The sequence below is a fragment of the Pristiophorus japonicus genome, chromosome 3 (genome assembly GCF_044704955.1).
Source record: "Pristiophorus japonicus isolate sPriJap1 chromosome 3, sPriJap1.hap1, whole genome shotgun sequence".
In the NCBI taxonomy this organism is placed as follows: Eukaryota; Metazoa; Chordata; class Chondrichthyes; family Pristiophoridae; genus Pristiophorus; species Pristiophorus japonicus.
In genome coordinates, this window is record NC_091979.1 from 293,683,928 (window position 1) to 293,704,722 (window position 20,795).

A 20,795-nucleotide genomic window follows, 5' to 3' on the forward strand; every position below is an offset into this window, starting at 1 on the left:
ATTAATATAGCACCTTTAACGTAGTGAAATGTCCCAAGGCACTTCACAGGAGTATTATGCGATAGAAATTTTACACCGAGTCGCACAAGTAGAAATTAGCGCTTGTGACTTGGTCACAGAGATATGTTTTAATGAAGATAGAGGCGGAGAGGTTTCTTAGGCAAGGAGTTCCAGAGCTTGGGGCCTCGGCAACAGAAGGCACGGCCACCAATGAATGGTTGAGCGATTATAATCAGGGATGCTCAAGAAGGCAGAATTAGAGGAGCACAGACATCTCGGGGGTTGTGGGGCTGGAGGAGATTACAGAGATAGGGCACAATTTTGACCAACCCGTTTTTTTGGCGTACTTACCCTTTATGCACCGTTTTTGTGCGCTGGAAACGCACCAGAAAAAAATGGCTCCATCTTGACCGTCCTGAAGAGTCTGGAGTGCCCTGTTGCGGTGCAGATTAAACAGTGGGAGGCGGAGCTACAGCCCTGCGCCGAAATCAGTGCCGGCAGCGTCGCGCATGCGCAGTGGTGTCGGGTCCTGTGTTCGCGCATGCGCAGTAGCGCCGAAACTTGCAGCAGTGTCCTGCCTGTGTTGCTGTTTGTATGCAAATTAAGATGTCGCGTTCAGTTGGCCCCCCCGATATGAAGGCCAGCCAGCATCTTTCTCTCTCTCCTCCTCCCCCCATGGATGCCGCGTTCGGTCGCTCTGCTTCGCATGCCGCCCCCCGCCCGGCCCCCCCAGCCCTGGACGAAGGGCTTGCCAGTGCATGCCGAGCCCAGGCAACCAATGCCCAGCCTCTCTTCCCCCTCCCTTCAGTCTCCCAATGCATCTTTGCCTGCTGCCCTTTTCCCAGGTCGTATTGCCTCCTGTACAGGCCGGCCGGCTGCTTTCCCCGGCCGAGTTCCAATCAAGGTAGGATTTACTACAATTCTTTGTTTGTTATTCAATTGTTTACGCGAGTTCTTTATTTTTAATGAGTTATTTAAACTTTTATTTGCAATGTTTGATGCTTGGGTGGGTGCAGGTCCTTACTTATTCACCTGCGCCGATTTCTTAATTGCCCGTTCAGTTTAAGGTAGGATTTGATGCAGTACTTTTATTTGTTATTTTAATTATTTACTTCACTTCTTTATTTTTTATTGAATGGTTATTACTGCTTGGTGGTGCTTTAAATGTACTTACTTGCATCGATTCCTTAACTGTAAGATCTTTCTGTGCGGACAAAAGTGGACACGTACGCTACCCTAAGTTAGTTTAGTACAACTTTTTTCTGGCTAAATTGGCATAAATGGTGTAAGTGGCTGGGAACGCCCCCTTTTGGGAAAAAAAAACTGACCTAACAAAAAACCTAACTAACTCACTTACACTGGCGGAAATTAAATGGCCATATTTCTAACTAAAAAGATACACCAGAAAAATCAAGTTACACCAAAAAAAACGGTGCAACTCATGGGGAAATTTGGGCTCATTGGGAGGGGCGAAGCCATGGAGGGATTTGAAAATAAGGATGAGAATTTTGAAATTGAGGTGTTGCTTAACCAGAAGTCAATGTAGGTCAGCGATTACGAGGTGATGGGCGAGTGGGACTTGGTGCGAGTTAGGACACGGGCAGCCGAGTTTTGGATCACCTCTAGTTTACATAGGAGTAGAATGTGGGAGGCCAGCCAGGAGTCGTTGGAATAGTCAAGTCTAGAGGTAACAAAGGCATAGATGAGGGCTTCAACAGCAGTAGAGCTGAGGCAATCGTGGAGATGGCCAATGTTTGGGGAGGTCGATGGGCCGAATGACCTCCTTCTATGCTGTACCCAAAGAGATATCTGCACTCCTCAAATTCTGCACTCTTGAGCATCCCTGATTATAACTGCTCAACCATTGGTGGCCGTGCCTTCAACTGCTTGGGCCCCGAGCTCTGGAACACCCTCCCTAAACCTCTCCGCCTCTCTTGCTTCCTTTAAGACGCTCCTTAAAACCTACCTCTTTAACCAAGCTTTTGGTCATCTGCCATAAGTTCTTCTTATGTGGCTCGGTGTCAAATTTATCTGTTTTGTCTTATAACACTGCTGTGAAGCGCCTTGGGATGTTTTACTGAATTAAAGGCACTATATAAATAAAAGTTATTGTTGTTGATCATTTTTTACTTTGGTGTGGTGTGCTCTTGTCATTTCCTTTTCTTCCATTATAAGGGCATATATGGGATTGCCCATAGATGGAGACCAATGGCAGAAAGATGCAAAGCAAAAAGGTTTCCCAGCCGGAAACCGTTAAAAAGCTGCTTGCAGAATCCTTTTAGTAGAATCATAGAAGTTTACGGCTATCCTGTTGATGTCAATGATGGATTGGATTAGGCGGTGGTCGTCCAGCAGTCAAATGTTCATTGACATCAACATAGCCCCAAAGTGGCGAGGGCAGCAGAAGCAGTGCCGCAAAAAAATCAATGCCGGGGCACTCAAAGACCCAGCTAAGAGAGCCCTATACAGTCAGCGCCTCACAGCTAACTTGGTGTGCCTTGCTGACCCAGAGATGCAGAATGCCCACAGCACTTGGTCTGCCCTCCAGGCTTCCATAACCAGTGCCCGCGAAGAAACGCTTGGTCACTCAACCATGAAACACCAGGACTGGTTTGATGAGAATGATCAGGAGATGTTACAGACAGTTTAAGGCCGAGGTCCAACAAAAAGCTCGGGACCTAAAGAACAAATGGTGGATGGATAAAGCACAGGAGATACAGCAGCTGGCCAACAGCCATGATGTGCGAGAATTCTTCACAGTCAAGGCCACCTACGGCCCAAACACCCAAGGCCCCATCTCACTACTGGCCAAGAACAGGGAAACACTCATAAAGGACACTGAGGCAGTCAGGGCCCGCTGGAAACAACACTTCGAAGATCTCCTCAATCGAGACTCTGCCTTTGACTCAAGTGTCCTCGACTCCATCCCGCAGCATGCTACCCGCCACCACCTCAGTAAAACCCCAGCCCTGCATGAGATAGCAAAAGCCATAAGACAGCTTAAGAACAAGGCTGCGGGAGCGGATGGAATCCCCGCTGAGGCATTGAAGTATGGCAGAGAGACACTGTTGGTGCGAATGCATGACCTCATCTCACTCATCTGGAAGGAGGAGAGCATGCCAGGTGATCTCAGCGATGCAGTGATTGTGACCATCTTTAAAAAAAGGGACAAGTCCGACTACGGCAACTACAGAGGAATCTCCCTGTTATCAGTCACTGGGAAAGTCGTCGCTAGAGTCCTCCTCAACCGTCTTCTCCCTGTGGCTGAGGAGCTCCTCCCGGAGTCACGGTGCGGATTTCGACCTCCATGGGCCACAACGGACATGATATTTACAGTGCGTCAGCTGCAAGAAAAATGCAGGGAGCAGCACCAGCCCTTGTATATGGCCTTCTTCGACCTTATAAAGGCCTTTGACACTATCAACCGAGAGGGTCTATGGAGCGTCCTCCTCCGTTTCGGATACCCCCAAAAGTTCGTCACCATTCTCCGCCTGCTCCACGACGACATGCAGGCCGTGATCCTAACCAACGGATCCATTACAGATCCAATCCACGTCCAGAACGAGGTCAAGCAGGGCTGCGTCATCACGCCAACCCTCTTCTCAATCTTCCTCGCTGCCATGCTCCACCTCACACTCAACAAGCTCTCCGCTGGAGTGGAACTAAACTACAGAACCAGTGGGAACCTGTTCAACCTTCGTCGTCTCCAGGCCAGGTCCAAGACCACCCCAACCTCTGTCGTCGAGCTACGGTATGCGGATGACGCCTGCGTCTGCACACATACAGAGGCTGAACTCCAAGTCATAGTTAACATATTCATTGAGCCGTACGAAAGCATGGGCCTTACACTAAACATCCGTAAGACAAAGGTCCTCCACCAACCTGTCCCCGCCGCACAGCACTGGCCCCCATTTATCAAGATCCACGGTGCGGCCCTGGACAACGTGGACCATTTCCCATATCTTAGAAGCCTCTTATCAACAAGAGCAGACATTGACGACGAGATTCAACACCGCCTTCGGCCACCTAACAAAAAGAGTTTTCAAAGACCAGGCCCTCAAATCTGCCACCAGCTCATGGCTGTAATAATACCCGCTCTCCTGTATTGCTCAGGGACACAGACCATGTAGACACCTCAAGTCGCTGGAGAAATACTACCAACGATGGCTCCTGCAAATCCCCTGGGAGGACAGATGCACCAGGCCAACATCCCTAGCATTGAAGCACTGACCACACTTGATCAGCTCCGCTGGGCAGGCCACATTGTTCACATGCCAGACACGAGGCTCTCAAAGCAAGCACTCTGCTCAGAACTCCTTCATGGCAGACAAGCCAAAGGTGGCCAGAGGAAACGTTACAAAGACACCTTCAAAGCCTCCCTGATAAAGTGCAACATCCCCACTGACACCTGGGAGTCTCTGGTCAAAGACTGCCCTAAGTGGAGGAAGTGCATCCGGGAGGTTGCTGAGCACCTCGAGTCTCATCACCGAGAGCATGCAGAAATCAAGCGCAGGCAGCGGATAGAGTGTGCGGCAAACCAGTCCCACTCACCCCTTCCCTCACGACTATCTGTCCCACCTGTGACAGGGACTGTGGTTCTCGTATTGGACTGTTCCGCCACCTAAGGACTCATTTTTAGAGCGGAAGCAAGATTCCGAGGACTGCCTATAATGATGTTGATAAGTTTATGGCAGAGAAGGAGGTCATTTGGTCCATTGTATTTGTGCCGGCTGAAAAAGAGCTATCCAGCCTAATCCCACTTTCCAGCTGTTGGTCCGTAGCCTTGTAGGTTACAGCATTTGAAGTGCATGTTCAACCACGTTTTAAATGCCATGAGGATTTCTGCCTCTACCACTCTTTCACGGAGTGCATTCCAGACTCCCACCACCCTGTGGGTGAAAAAAATTCTCAACTCCCCTCTAATTCTTCTACCAATTACTTTAAAATCTCTGCACATTCCTGTGGAACTCCTGCTCATTCTTCAGCTCCTGAGAACAAGAGAAATTCCCAGGAGAATGTTCATCCTACCAGTTTAGCCTATTTAAATAGCTCTTTAACTCGCAAAGGATAACAATCCTTCCTAAAAAAAACGCAGCGTTTCATTGGTTGTTCAGCATCAGAAAAGGAACGGGGTCCAGACTGACTGACCTGAAACAAAATAGAATTAAATACTAATCAAAGACTCAGGGAAAAGCTCAAATGATCAAACTGAAGTACCGTACTCCAAAAAGAATGCGATGCCATAAAGCCGCCTCGCTTCAAGCGGCTGTAAAAATAAATTGAACGTGGGCTAACGGTCAGCCTTCTACCGATCCTCACGTGATCTGCTCGAGCAGCAGGCAAACGATTCGTTGTAGTGCGCCCAGTGTAGTCACGTGCTGCAAACTGCTCGCCCGCTCTTTTTTGAACTGTAGGGCTAACGTGGTAGTGATGATATTCCCCCAATATCATCTATTACCTAACGCGCTCTCTTAGCCTAGATTATGGTAGCAACAGTCACACGCCCAATATCCTACCAGAGCAATATTACATAGTATCGTAACACTGTTTACTGTTTGGGCTTTTCCCCAACATGTTCTTGATCCCATAAATAGAATTGTCTTAGCAAAGAGAACGTGGACTGTCAAGAAAATTCAGAAGGTTTCAGGATAGTATTCGGACGTGGCAGCGACGGAAACATGATTGGAGGAATTCAAACATGGAATTCCGGGAAAGATGGGCATGGATTTGAGAGGCTACAGCACATTCAAGGACGTTGGAGAGGAAAGGGAGATTGGAGATGGAGCAGTAGTTTGCAAGGACGGAGGTGTCAAGGGTTGCTTTTTTCAGGATCACGACAGATTTGAAGGAGGGGGCACAGCGCCTGAGGAGAGAGAATTGTTAACAATATCAGCTAACATGGGAGCCAGGAAGGGAAGTTGGATGGTCAGCAGTTTAGTGGGAATAGGGTCGAGGGAGCTGGAGGTGGGTCTCGTGGTCAATATGAGCTTGAGGGGAGATAAGAGAGAAGCTAGAGAAAGATGTGAGTTAAGGACTAAGGCAGGTTTTTTAAGCCAGATAATTGCGTCAGGAGTAGCAGAGTGTATTGCTGTGATGTACCCTTTGTATTTATGAATTGGGCATTGAGTCGTTATTTTTTTATTCATTCATGGATGTGGGCGTTGCTGGCGAGGCCAGCATTTATTGCCAATCACTAATTGCCCTTGAGAAAGTGGCAGTGAGCCACCTCTTGAACCGCTGCAGTCTGTGTGGTAAGGGTACTGCCACAGTGCTGTTAGGTAGGGAGCAATGTTCCCGTTTAGGCCATGCATCTGTCTGAAGCTCCCACACAGTCCACTTGCCGGTTTCTCAATGGAAAAACTCACTGGACTAGTAATCCAGAGGCCTGGACCAATGATCCAGAGACATGAGTTCAAATCCCACCATGGCAGCTGGAGAATTTAAATTTAGTTAATTAAATAAATCTGGAATAAAAAGCTAGTATCAGTAATTGTGACCATAACACTACCGTAAAAACCCATTTGGTTCACTAATGTCCTTTAGGGAAGGAATTCTGCTGTCCTTACCCGGTGTGGCCTATATGTGACTCCAGATCCATAGCAATGTGGTTGACTCTTAACTGCCCTCTGAAATGGCCGAGCAAGCCACTCAGTTGTACACAAGCACTACGAAAAACAATAATAAGAATAAAACTGGACGGACCATTGGGCATCGACCTCGGCACCAGCTACAGACACGACAATGGCACACCAAGCCCAATCAACCCTGCAAAGTCTTTCTCACCAACATCTGGGGACTTGGGCCAAAATTGGGAGAGCCATCCCACAAACTAGTCAAGCAACAGCCTGACATAGTCATACTCAGAATCAAAGCTTTCAGCCAATGTCCTAGACTCTCCATCACCATCCTTGGGTATGTCCTGTCCCACCGGCAGGACAGACCCACCAGGGGTGGCGGCACAGTGGTATACTGTCGGAAGAGAGTGGCTGTGGGAGTCGTTAACATTCACTCCGGACCCATGAAGTCTCATGGCTTCAGGTCAAGCATGGGCAAAGAAACCTCCTGCTGATTACCACCTACCGCCCTCTCTCAGCAGGGGCAGCAGTCGGCGAGAGGCGGGAGCAGTGTTGGTGAGGCCTATAAAGGCCCAGCGGGAGGTCGAGAGACGGGAGCAGTGTTGGTGAGGCCTATAAAGGCCCAGCGGGAGGTCGAGAGACGGGAGCAGTGTTGGTGAGGCCTATAAAGGCCCAGCGGGAGGTCGAGAGGCGGGAGCAGTGTTGGTGAGGCCTATAAAGGCCCAGCGGGAGGTCGAGAGACGGGAGCAGTGTTGGTGAGGCCTATAAAGGCCCAGCAGGAGGTCGAGAGGCGGGAGCAGTGTTGGTGAGGCCTATAAAGGCCCAGCGGGAGGTCGAGAGATGGGAGCAGTGTTGGTGAGGCATATAAATGCCCAGCTTGTACAGCTCCAGCTGGGAGAAAAAGCAAAAAGAAGTAGAAAGAAATGAAAAGGTGACGTCACAGCCAAAGGGATAAGTGATTAGCTGGTGATTGGTGAGTAGCTTTTCTTTTTCTTTTTTATATCAGTAAGTAACCTGTTAACAGTGTTGTCGCCAAATTAAGTGTATCTAAGGGTTAAGTCATGGCAGGAGAGCTCGGTCACGTAATATGCTCCTCCTGTACTATGTGGGAACTCAGGGACACTTCCGGTGTCCCTGACGACTACGTGTGCGGGAAGTGTATCCGCCTCAAGCTCATGACGGAACGCGTTGCGGAATTGGAGCTGAGGGTGGATTCACTCTGGAGCATCCACAATGCTGAGAATGGTAGCATGTGTAGCGAGTTGGTTTTACCACAGGTGAAAGGTCCACAGCCAGATAGGGAATGGAAGACCAGCAGGAAGAGCAGTGCAAGGAAGGTAGTGCAGAGGTCCCCTCCGGTCATCCCCTGCAAAACAGATACACCGCTTTGAGTACTGTTGAGGGGGATGACTCATCGGGGGAGGGCAGCAGCAGCCAAATTCATATCACCGTGGCTGGCTCTGCTGCACAGGAGGGTAGGAAAAAGAGTGGGATAGCAATAATGATAGGGGATTCAATTGCAAGGGGAATAGATAGGCGTTTCAGCAGCCACGACCGAGACTCCAGGATGGTATGTTGCCTCCCTGGTGCAAGGGTCAAGGATGTCTCGGAGCGGGTGCAGGACATTCTGAAAAGGGAGGGTGAACAGCCAGTTGTCGTGGTATACATTGGTACCAACGATATAGGTAAAAAAAGGGATGAGGTCCTACGTGACGAATTTAAGGAGCTAGGAGCTAAATTTAAAAAGTAGGACCTCAAAAGTAGTAATCTCGGGATTGCTACCAGTGCCACGTGCTAGTCAGAGTAGGAATCGCAGGATAGCTAAGATGAATATGTGGCTTGAGCAGTGGTGCAGCAGGGAGGGATTCAAATTCCTGGGGCACTGGAACCGGTTCTGGGGGAGGTGGGACCAATACAAACCGGACGGTCTGCACCGAGGCAGGACCGGAACCAATGTTCTAGGGGGAGTGTTTGATAGGGCTGTTGGGGAGGAGTTAAACTAATATGGCAGGGGGATGGGAACCAATGCAGGGAGACAGAGGGAAACAAAATGGAGACAGAAGCAAAAGACAGAAAGGAGATGAGTAAAAGTGGAAGGCAGAGAAACCCAAGGCAAAAAGCAAAAAGGGCCACTGTACAGCAAAATTCTAAAGGGTCAAAGTGTAATAAAAAGGCAAGCCTGAAAGCTCGGTGCCTCAATGCGAGGAATATTCGGAACCCAGGAGAGGGCTCTGAGCTAGTTAGAGTGGGTGAGAGCTCAGATGAACAGGACCCCAAGAAAGAATGCAAAAGGCAGGAGGCAACAGAGCAGAGTAGCACTGGGGTAAGTGTAAACCACAAGGTGATAGGAAGGGACAATATGTATGAATATAAAGGGGCTGCAGGAGGGGTCAAAACTAAAAATCATAGTTTAAAAACTAGTATTAAAACACTCTACCTAAATGCACGCAGCATTCGAAATAAGGTAAATGAGTTGACGGCACAAATCATTACAAATGGGTATGATTTGGTGGCCATTACAGAAACGTGGTTGCAGGGTGGCCAAGCTTGGAATTAAACATACAGGGGGGGTATCTGACAATTCGGAAAGATAGACAAGAAGGGAAAGGAGGTGGGGCAGCTCTGTTAATAAAGGATGATATCAGGGCAGTTGTGAGAGACGATATTGGCTCTAATGAACAAAATGTTGAATCATTGTGGGTGGAGATTAGAGATAGTAAGGGGAAAAAGTCACTGGTGGGCGTAGTTTATAGGCCCCCAAATAATAACTTCACGGTGGGGCGGACAATAATCAAGGGAATAATGGAGGCATGTGAAAAAGGAACGGCAGTAATCATGGGGGATTTTAACCTACATATCGATTGTCAAATCAAATCGCACGGGGTAGCCTTGAGGAGGAATTCATAGAGTGCATACGGGATTGTTTCTTAGAACATATGTTACAGAACCTACAAGGGAGCAAGCTATCTTAGATCTGGTCCTGTGTAATGAGACAGGAATAATAAACGATCTCTGAGTAAAAGATCCTCTCGGAATGAGTGATCACAGTATGGTTAAATTTGTAATACAGATTGAGGAAGTCATGTCTCAAACGAGCGTACTATGCTTAAACAAAGGGGACTACAGTGGGATGAGGGCAGAGTTGGCTAAAGTAGACTGGGAACACAGACTAAACGGTGGCACAATTGAGGAACAGTGGAGGACTTTTAAGGAGCTCTTTCATAATGCTCAACAAAAATATATTCCAGCGAAAAAGAAGGGCGGTAAGAGAAGGGATAACCAGCCATGGATAACCAAGGAAATAAAGGAGTGTATCAAATTAAAAACCAATGCGTATAAGGTGGCCAAGGTTAGTGGGAAACTAGAAGATTGGGAAAATTTTAAACGACAGCAAAGAATGACTAAGAAAGCAATAAAGAAAGGAAAGATAGATTACGAAAGTAAACTTGCGCAAAACATGAAAACAGATAGTAAAAGCTTTTACCGATATATAAAACGGAAAAGAGTAAATGTTGGTCCCTTAGAAGATGAGAAGGGAGATTTAATAATGGAAAATGTGGAAATGGCTGAGACCTTAAACAATTATTTTGCTTCGGTCTTCACAGTGGAAGACACAAAAAACCATGCGAATAATTGCTGGTCACGGGAATGTGGGAAGAGAGGACCTTGAGATAATCACTATCACTAGTGGGGTAGTGCTGGACAGGCTAATGGGACTCAAGGTAGACAAATCCCCTGGTCCTGATGAAATGCATCCCGGGGTATTAAAAGAGATGGCGGAAGTTATAGCAGATGCATTCGTTATAATCTAGCAAAATTCTCTGGACTCTGGGGAGGTACCAGCGGATTGGAAAGCAGCTAATGTAATGCCTCTGTTTAAAAAAGGGGACAGACAAAAGGCAGGTAACTATAGGCCGGTTAGTTTAACATCTGTAGTGGAAAATGCTTGAAGCTATCATTAAGGAAGAAATAGCGGGACATCTAGATAGGAATAGTGCAATCAAGCAGACGCAACATGGATTCATGCAGGGGAAATCATGTTTAACTAATTTACTGGAATTCTTTGAGGATATAATGAGCATGGTGGTTAGAGGTGTACCGATGGATGTGGTGTATTTAGATTTCCAAAAGGCATTCGATAAGGTGCCACACAAAAGGTTACTGCAGAAGATAAAGGTACGCGGAGTCAGAGGAAATGTATTAGCATGGATCGAGAATTGGCTGGCTAACAGAAAGCAGAGAGTCGGGATAAATGGGTCCTTTTCGGGTTGGAAATCTGTGGTTAGTGGTGTGCCACAGGGATCGGTGCTGGGACCACAACTGTTTACAATATCCATAGATGACCTGGAAGAGGGGACAGAGTGTAGTGTAACAAAATTTGCAGATGACACAAAGATTAGTGGGAAAGCGGGTTGTGTAGAGGACACAGAGAGGCTGCAAAGAGATTTAGATAGGTTAAGCGAATGGGCTAAGGTTTGGCAGATGGAATACAATGTCGGAAAATGTGAGCTCATCCACCTTGGAAAAAAAAACAGTAAAAGGGAATATTATTTGAATGGGGAGAAATTACAACATGCTGCAGTGCAGAGGGACCTGGGGGTCCTTGTGCATGAAACTCTTTTAGAGTTTATCTGTAAAACAAAACATTAAACCGTGCCACCCGACCTGGGTGACACACCAGACATTTACAAGGCCCTTTTTTTTTTTTTCCTTTTTTTTTTGTGTTTTTCTTTTTTTTTGTGTTTTTTTTTGGGCGCTAAAATCACATTTTTTCCAGTGCCCCCTATAAAAGGGGAGGGGGACACTAAAAGCACCGGCAATTAAAACAAATTCAACTTTAAAACGTAAAATCAAATTAAAATTTGGTTGCCGGGCGTGATGATGCACTCCAGTCCCTCCGGTGCCTCCTTGTGCATGAATCCCCAAAAAAAGTTAGTTTGCAGGTGCAGCAGGTAATCAGGAAGGCGAATGGAATGTTGGCCTTCATTGCGAGAGGGATGGAGTACAAAAGCAGGGAGGTCCTGCTGCAACTGTACAAGGTATTGGTGAGGCCGCACCTGGAGTACTGCGTGCAGTTTTGGTCACCTTACTTAAGGAAGGATATACTAGCTTTGGAGGGGATACAGAGACAATTCGCTAGGTTGATTCCGGAGATGAGGGGGTTACCTTATGATGATAGATTGAGTAGACTGGGTCTTTACTCGTTGGAGTTCAGAAGGATGAGGGGTGATCTTATAGAAATATTTAAAATAATGAAAGGGATAGACAAGATAGAGGCAGAGAGGTTGTTTCCACTGGTCGGGGAGACTAGAACTAGGGGGTACAGCCTCAAAACACGGGGGTGCCAATTTAAAACCGAGTTGAGAAGGAATTTCTTCTCCCAGAGGGTTGTGAATCTGTGGAATTCTCTGCCCAAGGAAGCAGTTGAGGCTAGCTCATTGAATGTATTCAAATCACAGATAGATATATTTTTAACCAATAAGGGAATTAACGGTTATGGGGAGTGGGCGTGTAAGTGGAACTGAGTCCACAGCCAGATCAGCCATGATCTTGTTGAATGGCGGAGCAGGCTCGAGGGGCTAGATGGCCAACTCCTGTTCCTAATTCTTATATTCTTATGAATCAGTACTCCACCATGTTGAACAACACTTGGAAGAGCACTGAGAATAGCAAGGGCATAGAATGTACTCTGGGTGGGGGACTTCAAAGTCCATCATCAAGAGTGGCTCGGTAGCACCACTACTGACTGAGTTAGCTGAGTCCTGAAGGACATAACTGCCAGACTGGGCCTGCAGTAGGTGGTGAGAGAACCAACACGAGGGAAAAACCTACTTGACCTTGTCCTCATCAATCTATCTGTTGCACCTGCATCTGTCCATGACAGCATTGGTAGCAACAACCACTGCACAGTCATTGTGGAGATGAAGTCCCGTCCTCACACGGAGAACACCATCTATCGTGTTGCATGGCACTACCACCATGCTAAATAGGATAGATTCAGAACAGATCTAGCAGCTCAAAACTGGAATTCCATGAGGCGCTGTCATGGGGTGGATCATCAGCAACAGCAGAATTTTTATCCAGCACTATCTGTAACCTCTGGCCGAGCATATCCCCCACTCTACCATTACCATCAAGCCAGGGGATCAACCCAGGTTCAATGAAGAGTGTAGAAGTGCATGCCAGGAGCAGCACCAGGCATACCTGAAAATGAGGTCCAACCTGAGGAAGCTGCAACACAGGACTACAAGCGTGCTAAAAAGCAGAAGCAGCATGCAATAGCCAAGGCTAAACGATCCCACAACCAATGGATCAGATTAAAGCTCTGTAGTCCTGCCACATTCAGTCGTGAATGGTGGTGGACCATTAAACAACTAACTGGAGAAGGAGGCTCCACGAATATCCCCATCCTCAATGATGGTGGAACCCAGACTGTGAATGCAAAAGACAAGGCTGAAGCATTCACAACCATCTTCAGCCAGAAGTGCCGAGTGGGTGACCTATATTGGCCTCCGCCTGAGGTCCACACCATCACAGAAGCCAGTCTTCAGCCAATTTGATTCACGCCACATGATATCAAGGAACGGCTGAGTGCACTGGATACAGCAGAGGCTATGGGCCCCAACAACATCCCGGCTGTTGTGCTGAAGACTTGTGCTCCAGAACAAGCTGCGCCTCTACCCAAGCTACAACACTGGCATCTAACCGACAATATGGAAAACTGCCCAGATATGTTCGGTCCAAAAAAACCAGGACAAATTCAATCTGGCCAATTACCGCCCCATCAGTCTACTCGCAATCATCAGCAAAATGATGGAAGGTGTCGTCAACAGTGCTACCAAGCGGCAATTACCAATAACCTGCTCACCGATGCCCAGTTTGGGTTCTGCCAGGACCACTCAACTCCAGTCCTCATTACAGCCTTGTTCCAAACATGGACAAAAGAGCTGAATTCCAGAGGTGAGGTGAGAGTAACTGTGCTTGACATCAAGGGCAGTTGACCGAGTGTGGCATCAAAGAGTACTGGTAAAACTGAAGTCAATGGGAATCAAGGGGATAACTCTCCATTGGCTGGAGTCATACCTAGCACAAAGTAAGATGGTTGTGGTGGTTGGAGGTCAAAAATCACAGCCCCAAGACATCGCTGCCAGTGGTCCTCAGGGCAGTGTCCTAGGCCCAACCATCTTCAACTGCTTCATTAAGGACCTTCCCTCCATCATAAGGTCAGAAGTGGGGAGGGTCACTGATGATTGCACAGTGTTCAGTTCCATTCGCAACTCCTCAGATAATGGAGCATTCCATGCCCGCATGCAGCAAGACCTGGACAACATTCAAGCTTGGGCTGATAAGTGGCAAGGAACGTTCACGCCACCAAGTGCCAGGCAATGATCATCTCCAACAAGCGAGAGTCTAACCACCTCCCTTTGATATTCAATGGCATTACCATCTCCAAATCTTCCACCATCAACCTGGGGGTCACCATTGACCAGAAACTTAACTGGACCAGCCATATAAATACTGTGGCAACAAGAGCAGGTCAGAGGCTGGGTATTCTGCGGTGAGTGTCTCACCTCCTGACTCCCCAAAGCCTTTCCACCATCTACAAGACACAGGTCAGGAGTGTGATGGGATACTCTACACTTGCCTGGATGACTGCAGTTCCAACAACACTCAAGAAGCTCAACACCATCCAGGACAAAGCAGCCTGCTTGATTGGCACCCCATCTGCCATCTTAAACATTCACTCCCTTCATCACCGACATACCGTGGCTGCAGTGTGTACCATCTACACGATGCACTGCAGCAACATGCGAAGGCTTCTTCGGCAGCTCCTCTGAAACCTGCAATCTCTACCACCAGTAAAGACAAGGGCAGCAGGCACATGGGAACACCGCCACCTCCACGTTCCCCTCCAAGTCACACACCATCCTGACTTGGAAGTAAATTGCCATTCCTTCATCATCGCTGGGTCAAAATCCTGGAACTCCCTCCCTAACAGCACTGTGGGAGTGCCTTCAGCACACAGACTGCAGCGGTTCAAGAAGGTGACTCACCACCATCTTCTCAAGAGCAATTAGAGATGGGCAATAAATGCTGGCCTTGCCAGTATGCTCACATCCCATGAACAAATTTTTAAAAACTGCGCATGTACAGAAGTTTGAATGGGCCGCGCAGACCCTGAAAGGGACTGTGCACCCCCCCAAAAAATAAGAGAGAACATTGGTAGGCGGTTCCAAGATTTTGGCCTAGCGACGATGAAGGGATGGAAATATGTTTCCTAGTCAGGATGGTGTGTGACTTGGAGGGGAACTTGCAAGTGGTGATCCATGCACCTGCTGCCCTTGAGTGATGTTGAGGCAGCACTCATCCAGGCAAGTGAAAAGTATTCCATCACACTCCTGACTTGTGCCTTGTAAATGATGGAAAGGCTTTGGGGAGTCAGGAGGTGAGACACTTGCTACAGAATACCCAGCCTCTGATCTACTCTTGTAGCCACAGGATTGATGTTGCTGGTCCAGTTAAGTTCCTGGTCAATGGTGACCCCCAGGATGTTGATGGTAGGGGATTCAACGGTGAATGTCAAGGGGAAGTGGTTAGACTTTCTCTTGTTGGAGCTGGTGATTGTCTGGCACTTGTGTGGTGCAAATTTTTGCCACTTATCAGCCCAAATCTGATTGTTGTTTAGGTCTTGCTGCATGCGGGCACAGAATGTTACATTATCTGAGGAATTGCAAATGGAGTTATATGTTCCATGGTCTGTTCTGGGTGACCATAGTCGCACACTGGAGAATTTTCAATTCTCCATTTATGCATCAAGTATCCGCATCTGCTATGGTTTGGTTTAGGGTTGCCCATAAGCTGGAAGATCGAAGCCATGGTCTTCTGCTTCGGCTCTTTGACAAGGTGTTTGTTTGTGACTTCTCGTGAACTCCATTTGGCTACCCAAGCATCATCAGGGTTGAAGTAGCATTGTTGAAGGTTAAGTGTGTGGGTCCAAAAGGGCTTGTGCAACTTTAAAGCAGTGGTGAGGGGCATTATTAAAATGCTGATGGATGGGGAGATGTTCGTTTTCCACAATTTGCTGGACTTCCTGGAGAATTGCGGTATCGCGACGAATGGTTGGGGGTGCAATGTACGACAGGACATGCAGCCAGGAAGTTGGGGTCGACATGAGGATTCCAATGATGCACCGCATTGCAGTGTTCAGTTGAACATCAACAAGTCGAATGTGGCTACTTCTGGACCATACTCAGCTATGGAGTACAGAAGGTCCATTGCTGACGTCCGTGGCACTGATGCTGATGCTCCACAGTTTGTGCTTACCAGTTTCTGGACCAGGTTGACCCTTGTCTTCGTCTTGGTGGCTGCCTTCTACAAGTGGTCATGGAAGGTTAGCGTGTTGTTAGAATATTATTGACTAATTCTGGCAATCAATCTCTATCAATCTGCAACATACAGTGACAAAAGGCAAGGGACACCCCCTGTGGTGGAAGCTTTGGGAACCATAAGTCCAAAGTCACGTGTTCCTCTCAAGCTTGCTACACTGACCATATGTCTTGGATATATACCATATATATCATATGCCTGGAAATCGGCACGGTCCCAGCCTTCAAGACCATCAGCAGGCCGGTGCCATTAGAGGTAGCAGCGTGCGGCGGCATACCACTGCAGGGAGCAGCGCGTGCTGCTGCAGGAGGACGACGTCTGACTGCAGTGCGGGCACGTACAGCAGGAGCGGCGAGTTCGGTGCAAAGAATCAGCAAGAGTTCATAGAGGGATGTGATCGGGGCCCAGGAGAGGCGAGAGTTCGGGGCCCAGAAGAAGCGAGGGCCCAGGGGCAGCACGGATCAGCCCACACTGCGATATGTGTGCACACTAGGTCCGTGCAGCAGAGCTGGTCTCCAGTTGTCTTGGTTAATTCTTGCCACTGGACCAAGATCTAGCTCTGTCAAACCGTGTGGTGGCTGGGGTGCGACAATCACCACACATTAAAAAAATCTACACACAGGCATCTTCCACCCTTCAAGATGTAGTTTGGGATCCAGAATATTAGGTCCTTCATTGAAACACCTCTGAACTCATCCCTTTTCGGCGTGGAAGCAAGTCATCCTCGTTTCGAGGGACTGCCTATGATGATGATGTCTCAAATTGCATATCACAAAATATTATTTGTTTTAAAAAATCTATTAATTTGCAATATAAATGAATCAATACTGCTATCCGCTTGTACCATCTCCCGAGGAAGTTCCATATAATTTAACATCCAGTTGCCTTGAAACAGTGGTCTTGGTCATAAGTCTTTATTCAACAACAAAAATTCGGTTGTACTTTGGCTTTTTGGGGCCTCTTCATCCGCTAGTTTTGTTGGTTGGCATGAATGAATAAACCAACCTAGCTATTTTTAAACACAAGTGCGCATATTGCCCATCTTTAATTTTGATTTCGAGCTATAAAGACTGCCGTCACCCACTGCGGTTGCGCTGTTCACGCAAGGGTTTATTTTGCAGCGTCATCTCGCACATGCGTATTACTATGTTCTCGAAATTTCTCTGTTGGGGTGTTGGTTGTAGGGGATAGATGAGGAGGAATAGTTAGATGTTACTTCTGACATTATATTAAAAAGCTGGGGTAGGTTTCCTCTCATTTTTCTGCTAATTAAAAGATACTAAATTGGTACATAAAAAAACCTATATTGAACTTTGGAGGTAAAGCGCAGTCACAGATGATTTTTGTATGAAAGGATCGAGGCCTGGTCTGTGGTGCCTGTTGACTGAACAAAATCGAAGTTAAAACGTTTAACAGCGCGATTTTTCTATTTGCTGCAGTGACTTTCATCGGCTCCTTTAAGCCATGGTGAAGAAGAATACGGTTCCTGATGGGTAAGTATAATCAGACTGATTGTAGACGGATTTAGTTACAGGACTAAATAATAGGTGAGTCCATGCCTAAAATGTCGACCAACGGGTAAGTAGGAGAAGCTGCCGCCATGTTAAGCGGCGCTTAAGTGCAACTATTGGTAAGTAAACAATTCCTTCAAAATTGTAAGTATCACGCTTGCGAGTTTCACGTTTTTGGAGGATAAATCGTACAAGGTGGTATATATACACGTGTGAGTGTGTGTGTGTGTGTGTGTATATATGTAATCGTGCTGTGTATGTTGTGCACACTGAAGAGTGCACTGCTGATCCTTTCAGAACTACACGTTCCTATAAACCTCAAGTGTCAAGAAATAGCATTTATGTGGGCAATATTTTGATCCACAAGAAACGAAATCTAGATTTAGCAAGTCTAAGATCTTGCTTATAAATGATTAATTTTGTACATCGGTGATACAAATATCCAAATTAAAATAAAATCTGATTCGTTTTGACATTGTGGTTGTGGAATTCATGTATCATCTGAAAAACAATGACTAGAAGAAACAACAATTACGTTAATGTAATATGCTACCGAGGTGGTCAGCTTTGTTTGTAATATTTGGCTTAATTGAAGTCCTGATTCAGCTTTCCTATAGAGATTTTTTTTTTAAAATGCTGCCTTGTTTAGATAAAATAGAAACGGGCTACAGTGTATTGGAGAGCTACTAAATCTTTCAGAGCATAAAAACAGAGAAAAATGTATCTTAATAAATAGTTGCCAGGTTTCATTCCCCTTTTATATTACAGTCCAATACACCAGGCCCTGGGAAAGTGATGGCAAAAATGGATTTCCATTGTTATTGGTTGATGTTTGATTATTTATGTCCAGGCGTGCCAATAACGATGCAATAATCCAGAGCCTGTAGTCAGTGGCAGTCCTCTATCAAGGTAAAAAGGCTGTAAAATTATAGTACTAAGTACTGATGGATATGGTAGCCTATAGCACACCTTTTTGTTGAATGAATTGAAAAATTACAATAATCCAAGTAACTAAGAATAAAACGCACTACATTTCTAAGATACTGCAATGGTAATAGAGTGCTCACTCATGCTTTCACAACAGCAAATAGATACTTAACGTTCTGGCTCATCTTTATTTCCTACTATTTTCTTAAAATTTGATTTTGTACTCTTGTGTTGTAGTTTAGGTTATTTCCCAGTACTTGCTCTCCAGTTAACTGTCATTTATGGCTTAATAATTAATCACTATTTGTGGTAAACTGGAAAATATGCAGGATGCCCATTTTGTTCTCATCACCTTCAAAGTGAAAAATAACTGCCAGGCCAGTGCTATTGGTCAAATTATTTGTAGGTGATGTAATATACAAAAATAAAAAAGACATCAGGATCATAAAACAGACTAGTACTTAATAGGACAAAGTCAATCCACAAAGGTCACCTGGGAGAGGTTTTTAGTCTCTGATAAGTAATAGATTGGGTTTGCCTGTTTCTATAGATCTTGAGATGTGATGTTATACATGGGTTTCAGCTTTCACAAAGTTTGTTCTTTGCCCAGAACTGTGAACTAGTAATCTGTGATGTGGTTTTATTCCATGGAACTACTTTCATATCACTGCAATTTTATTTCAAAATTTTTGATCTTAATGTCTTAAGAGCAATCAGACGAAGAGCATTGTCAGGCTGTGCATGAGACCGTCCACGGGTATGTTCCTTTACTGTCGCAGAAATTCTTTTTATCAGTCATCTTTTCCTACAGACAATGTGTCTGCTTGCTATTTTGCAACTTCATGACTGCATTCTAGACTGGCTATATTTTTTTAGAAAAGTATGAAACTGATAGAAATGTGTATTACCATGGCACTCTGTTGCGCATGAATAAAACAACTCTGAAATATGGAACTGAATATAGAAGTCAAAGAAAAGAGGTCTTGATGTTTGGTTATATCCCAATGTAGAGATCTCCCAAAATTATGTATTCCCTCTTTTAGAAAGGATATTCATCTAATCTATTTTGAGAAGCTGCCTTATCGGTAACTCTTGAGGACTTGAAGCTATGTGCCTCCGCACTAAATAACACAACCAGAAATTCAACCTGAAGCCTTTCCAGCTCCTAACCTTAATTGTTGAAAACAGCTATCTTGAAGATGCATGACAAGAATTGTATACTACATTTCACTCTTGGTCTTTTGCCATAACTCTACCTTCACATGCTTTAATCATGGGTGAGAAATGCCATTTGACTTCTAAGTCTGAGACACAAGCTTATTTATAAAGGTGTAAGTTCAAGCCACACCTTCACCTTTCCTTGTAATTCCATTTAATTTGAACAGATGTTGCAACCTGTCTGGTAGAGAAACCAAATCAAACACCCACTCTGAGGAAATAAGTTCAGGGTGTACTTTGTCCCTAAATAGCTTCACAGCACTGTTTAGCTCAAAATAAATGTAATCACTTTTCTACTAGACAACCAATACAATGCAGAGTGAAACACAAGGTCGAAAGGATGATTCGTTACTGAGCTCTTAAAATGGATTTTTGTGCTTCAAGTCAGTTTGCAATTTTCAAAGCTGCCTTTACAACGTGCTTTAATGCCAGTTATTACAAATTAATAATGCAACTAAATTAACACTAACCCGAATACTGATCGATGTTGCCTGTGCCTATCTAAAGCAGTGTCAGTAGGTTTCTGTAAAGTAAGCTTGGCTTTCTGAATGTGATATCGGGGCTTGCTTAATATCTTTATCCTGTGTTTAAGATTTTGTTGGTGATGCAGTGCACCTCCTCTTAATAGTGCTTTCATTAGTATTCGAATATGCAAATGCTGCTAGCTTACGCTGGTCAGAAACATTACTGAACTCATTAATTGCAAGAGATTCACAGCTCTTGATCTCTGGATATAGTTGTCAAACGAACGGGCCCTGCAATCTGACCTGTAACCGAAAGCGCTATTCATTTTAAGAATGCAATACAATTACACATTCTAGTCTTAATAGTACAGGTTGAACCCCCCTTAACCGGCACCCTCGGGTCCTGGCCTGTGCTGATTAAGGTATTTTGCCGGTTGAGGGTGGGGGTCGGTGGGCCGCGCAGGAAGTGTCGGCGTGGTCCCAACTGGTGCTGGCGTGGGCCGAGTGCCGGCACAGCCCCAAAGCCAGGGTGGAGGTCGGCCACATTCTGCGCATGTGCCCCCGACCACTGAAATCATGCGAGGGGTGGTACCGGATAAGGGAGGTCCAACCTGTACCTGTACATGCAGCAATGTTCTATTTTATATAGTACTCTGTTCCTGTGCTTATAAAACAATATAGCCCCTGATGTACCATTGGTAGCAGCATTGGAG

The 20,795-nt window shown here is 46.0% G+C and overlaps 2 protein-coding genes across 2 annotated transcripts in view; one reads left to right on the forward strand and one right to left on the reverse strand.

The window, feature by feature from the left end:
- The window catches only part of LOC139255875 (protein CC2D2B-like), a 558,271-nt gene extending 552,965 nt beyond the window's left edge, over positions 1 to 5,306 (reverse strand). Inside the window, exon 1 of the mRNA XM_070874046.1 lies at positions 5,223 to 5,306. The gene's annotated coding sequence lies outside the window, so the exon portion shown is untranslated. The remainder of the gene's footprint in view (positions 1 to 5,222) is intronic.
- An 11,803-nt stretch (positions 5,307 to 17,109) lies between these two features.
- LOC139260327 (RNA/RNP complex-1-interacting phosphatase-like) overlaps positions 17,110 to 20,795 on the forward strand; it is a 58,712-nt gene continuing 55,026 nt past the window's right edge. Inside the window, exons 1-2 of the mRNA XM_070876807.1 lie at positions 17,110 to 17,204; positions 17,402 to 17,455. Of these exons, the coding sequence (XP_070732908.1) occupies positions 17,427 to 17,455 (29 nt within the window). The 5' untranslated portion in view covers positions 17,110 to 17,204; positions 17,402 to 17,426. The remainder of the gene's footprint in view (positions 17,205 to 17,401; positions 17,456 to 20,795) is intronic.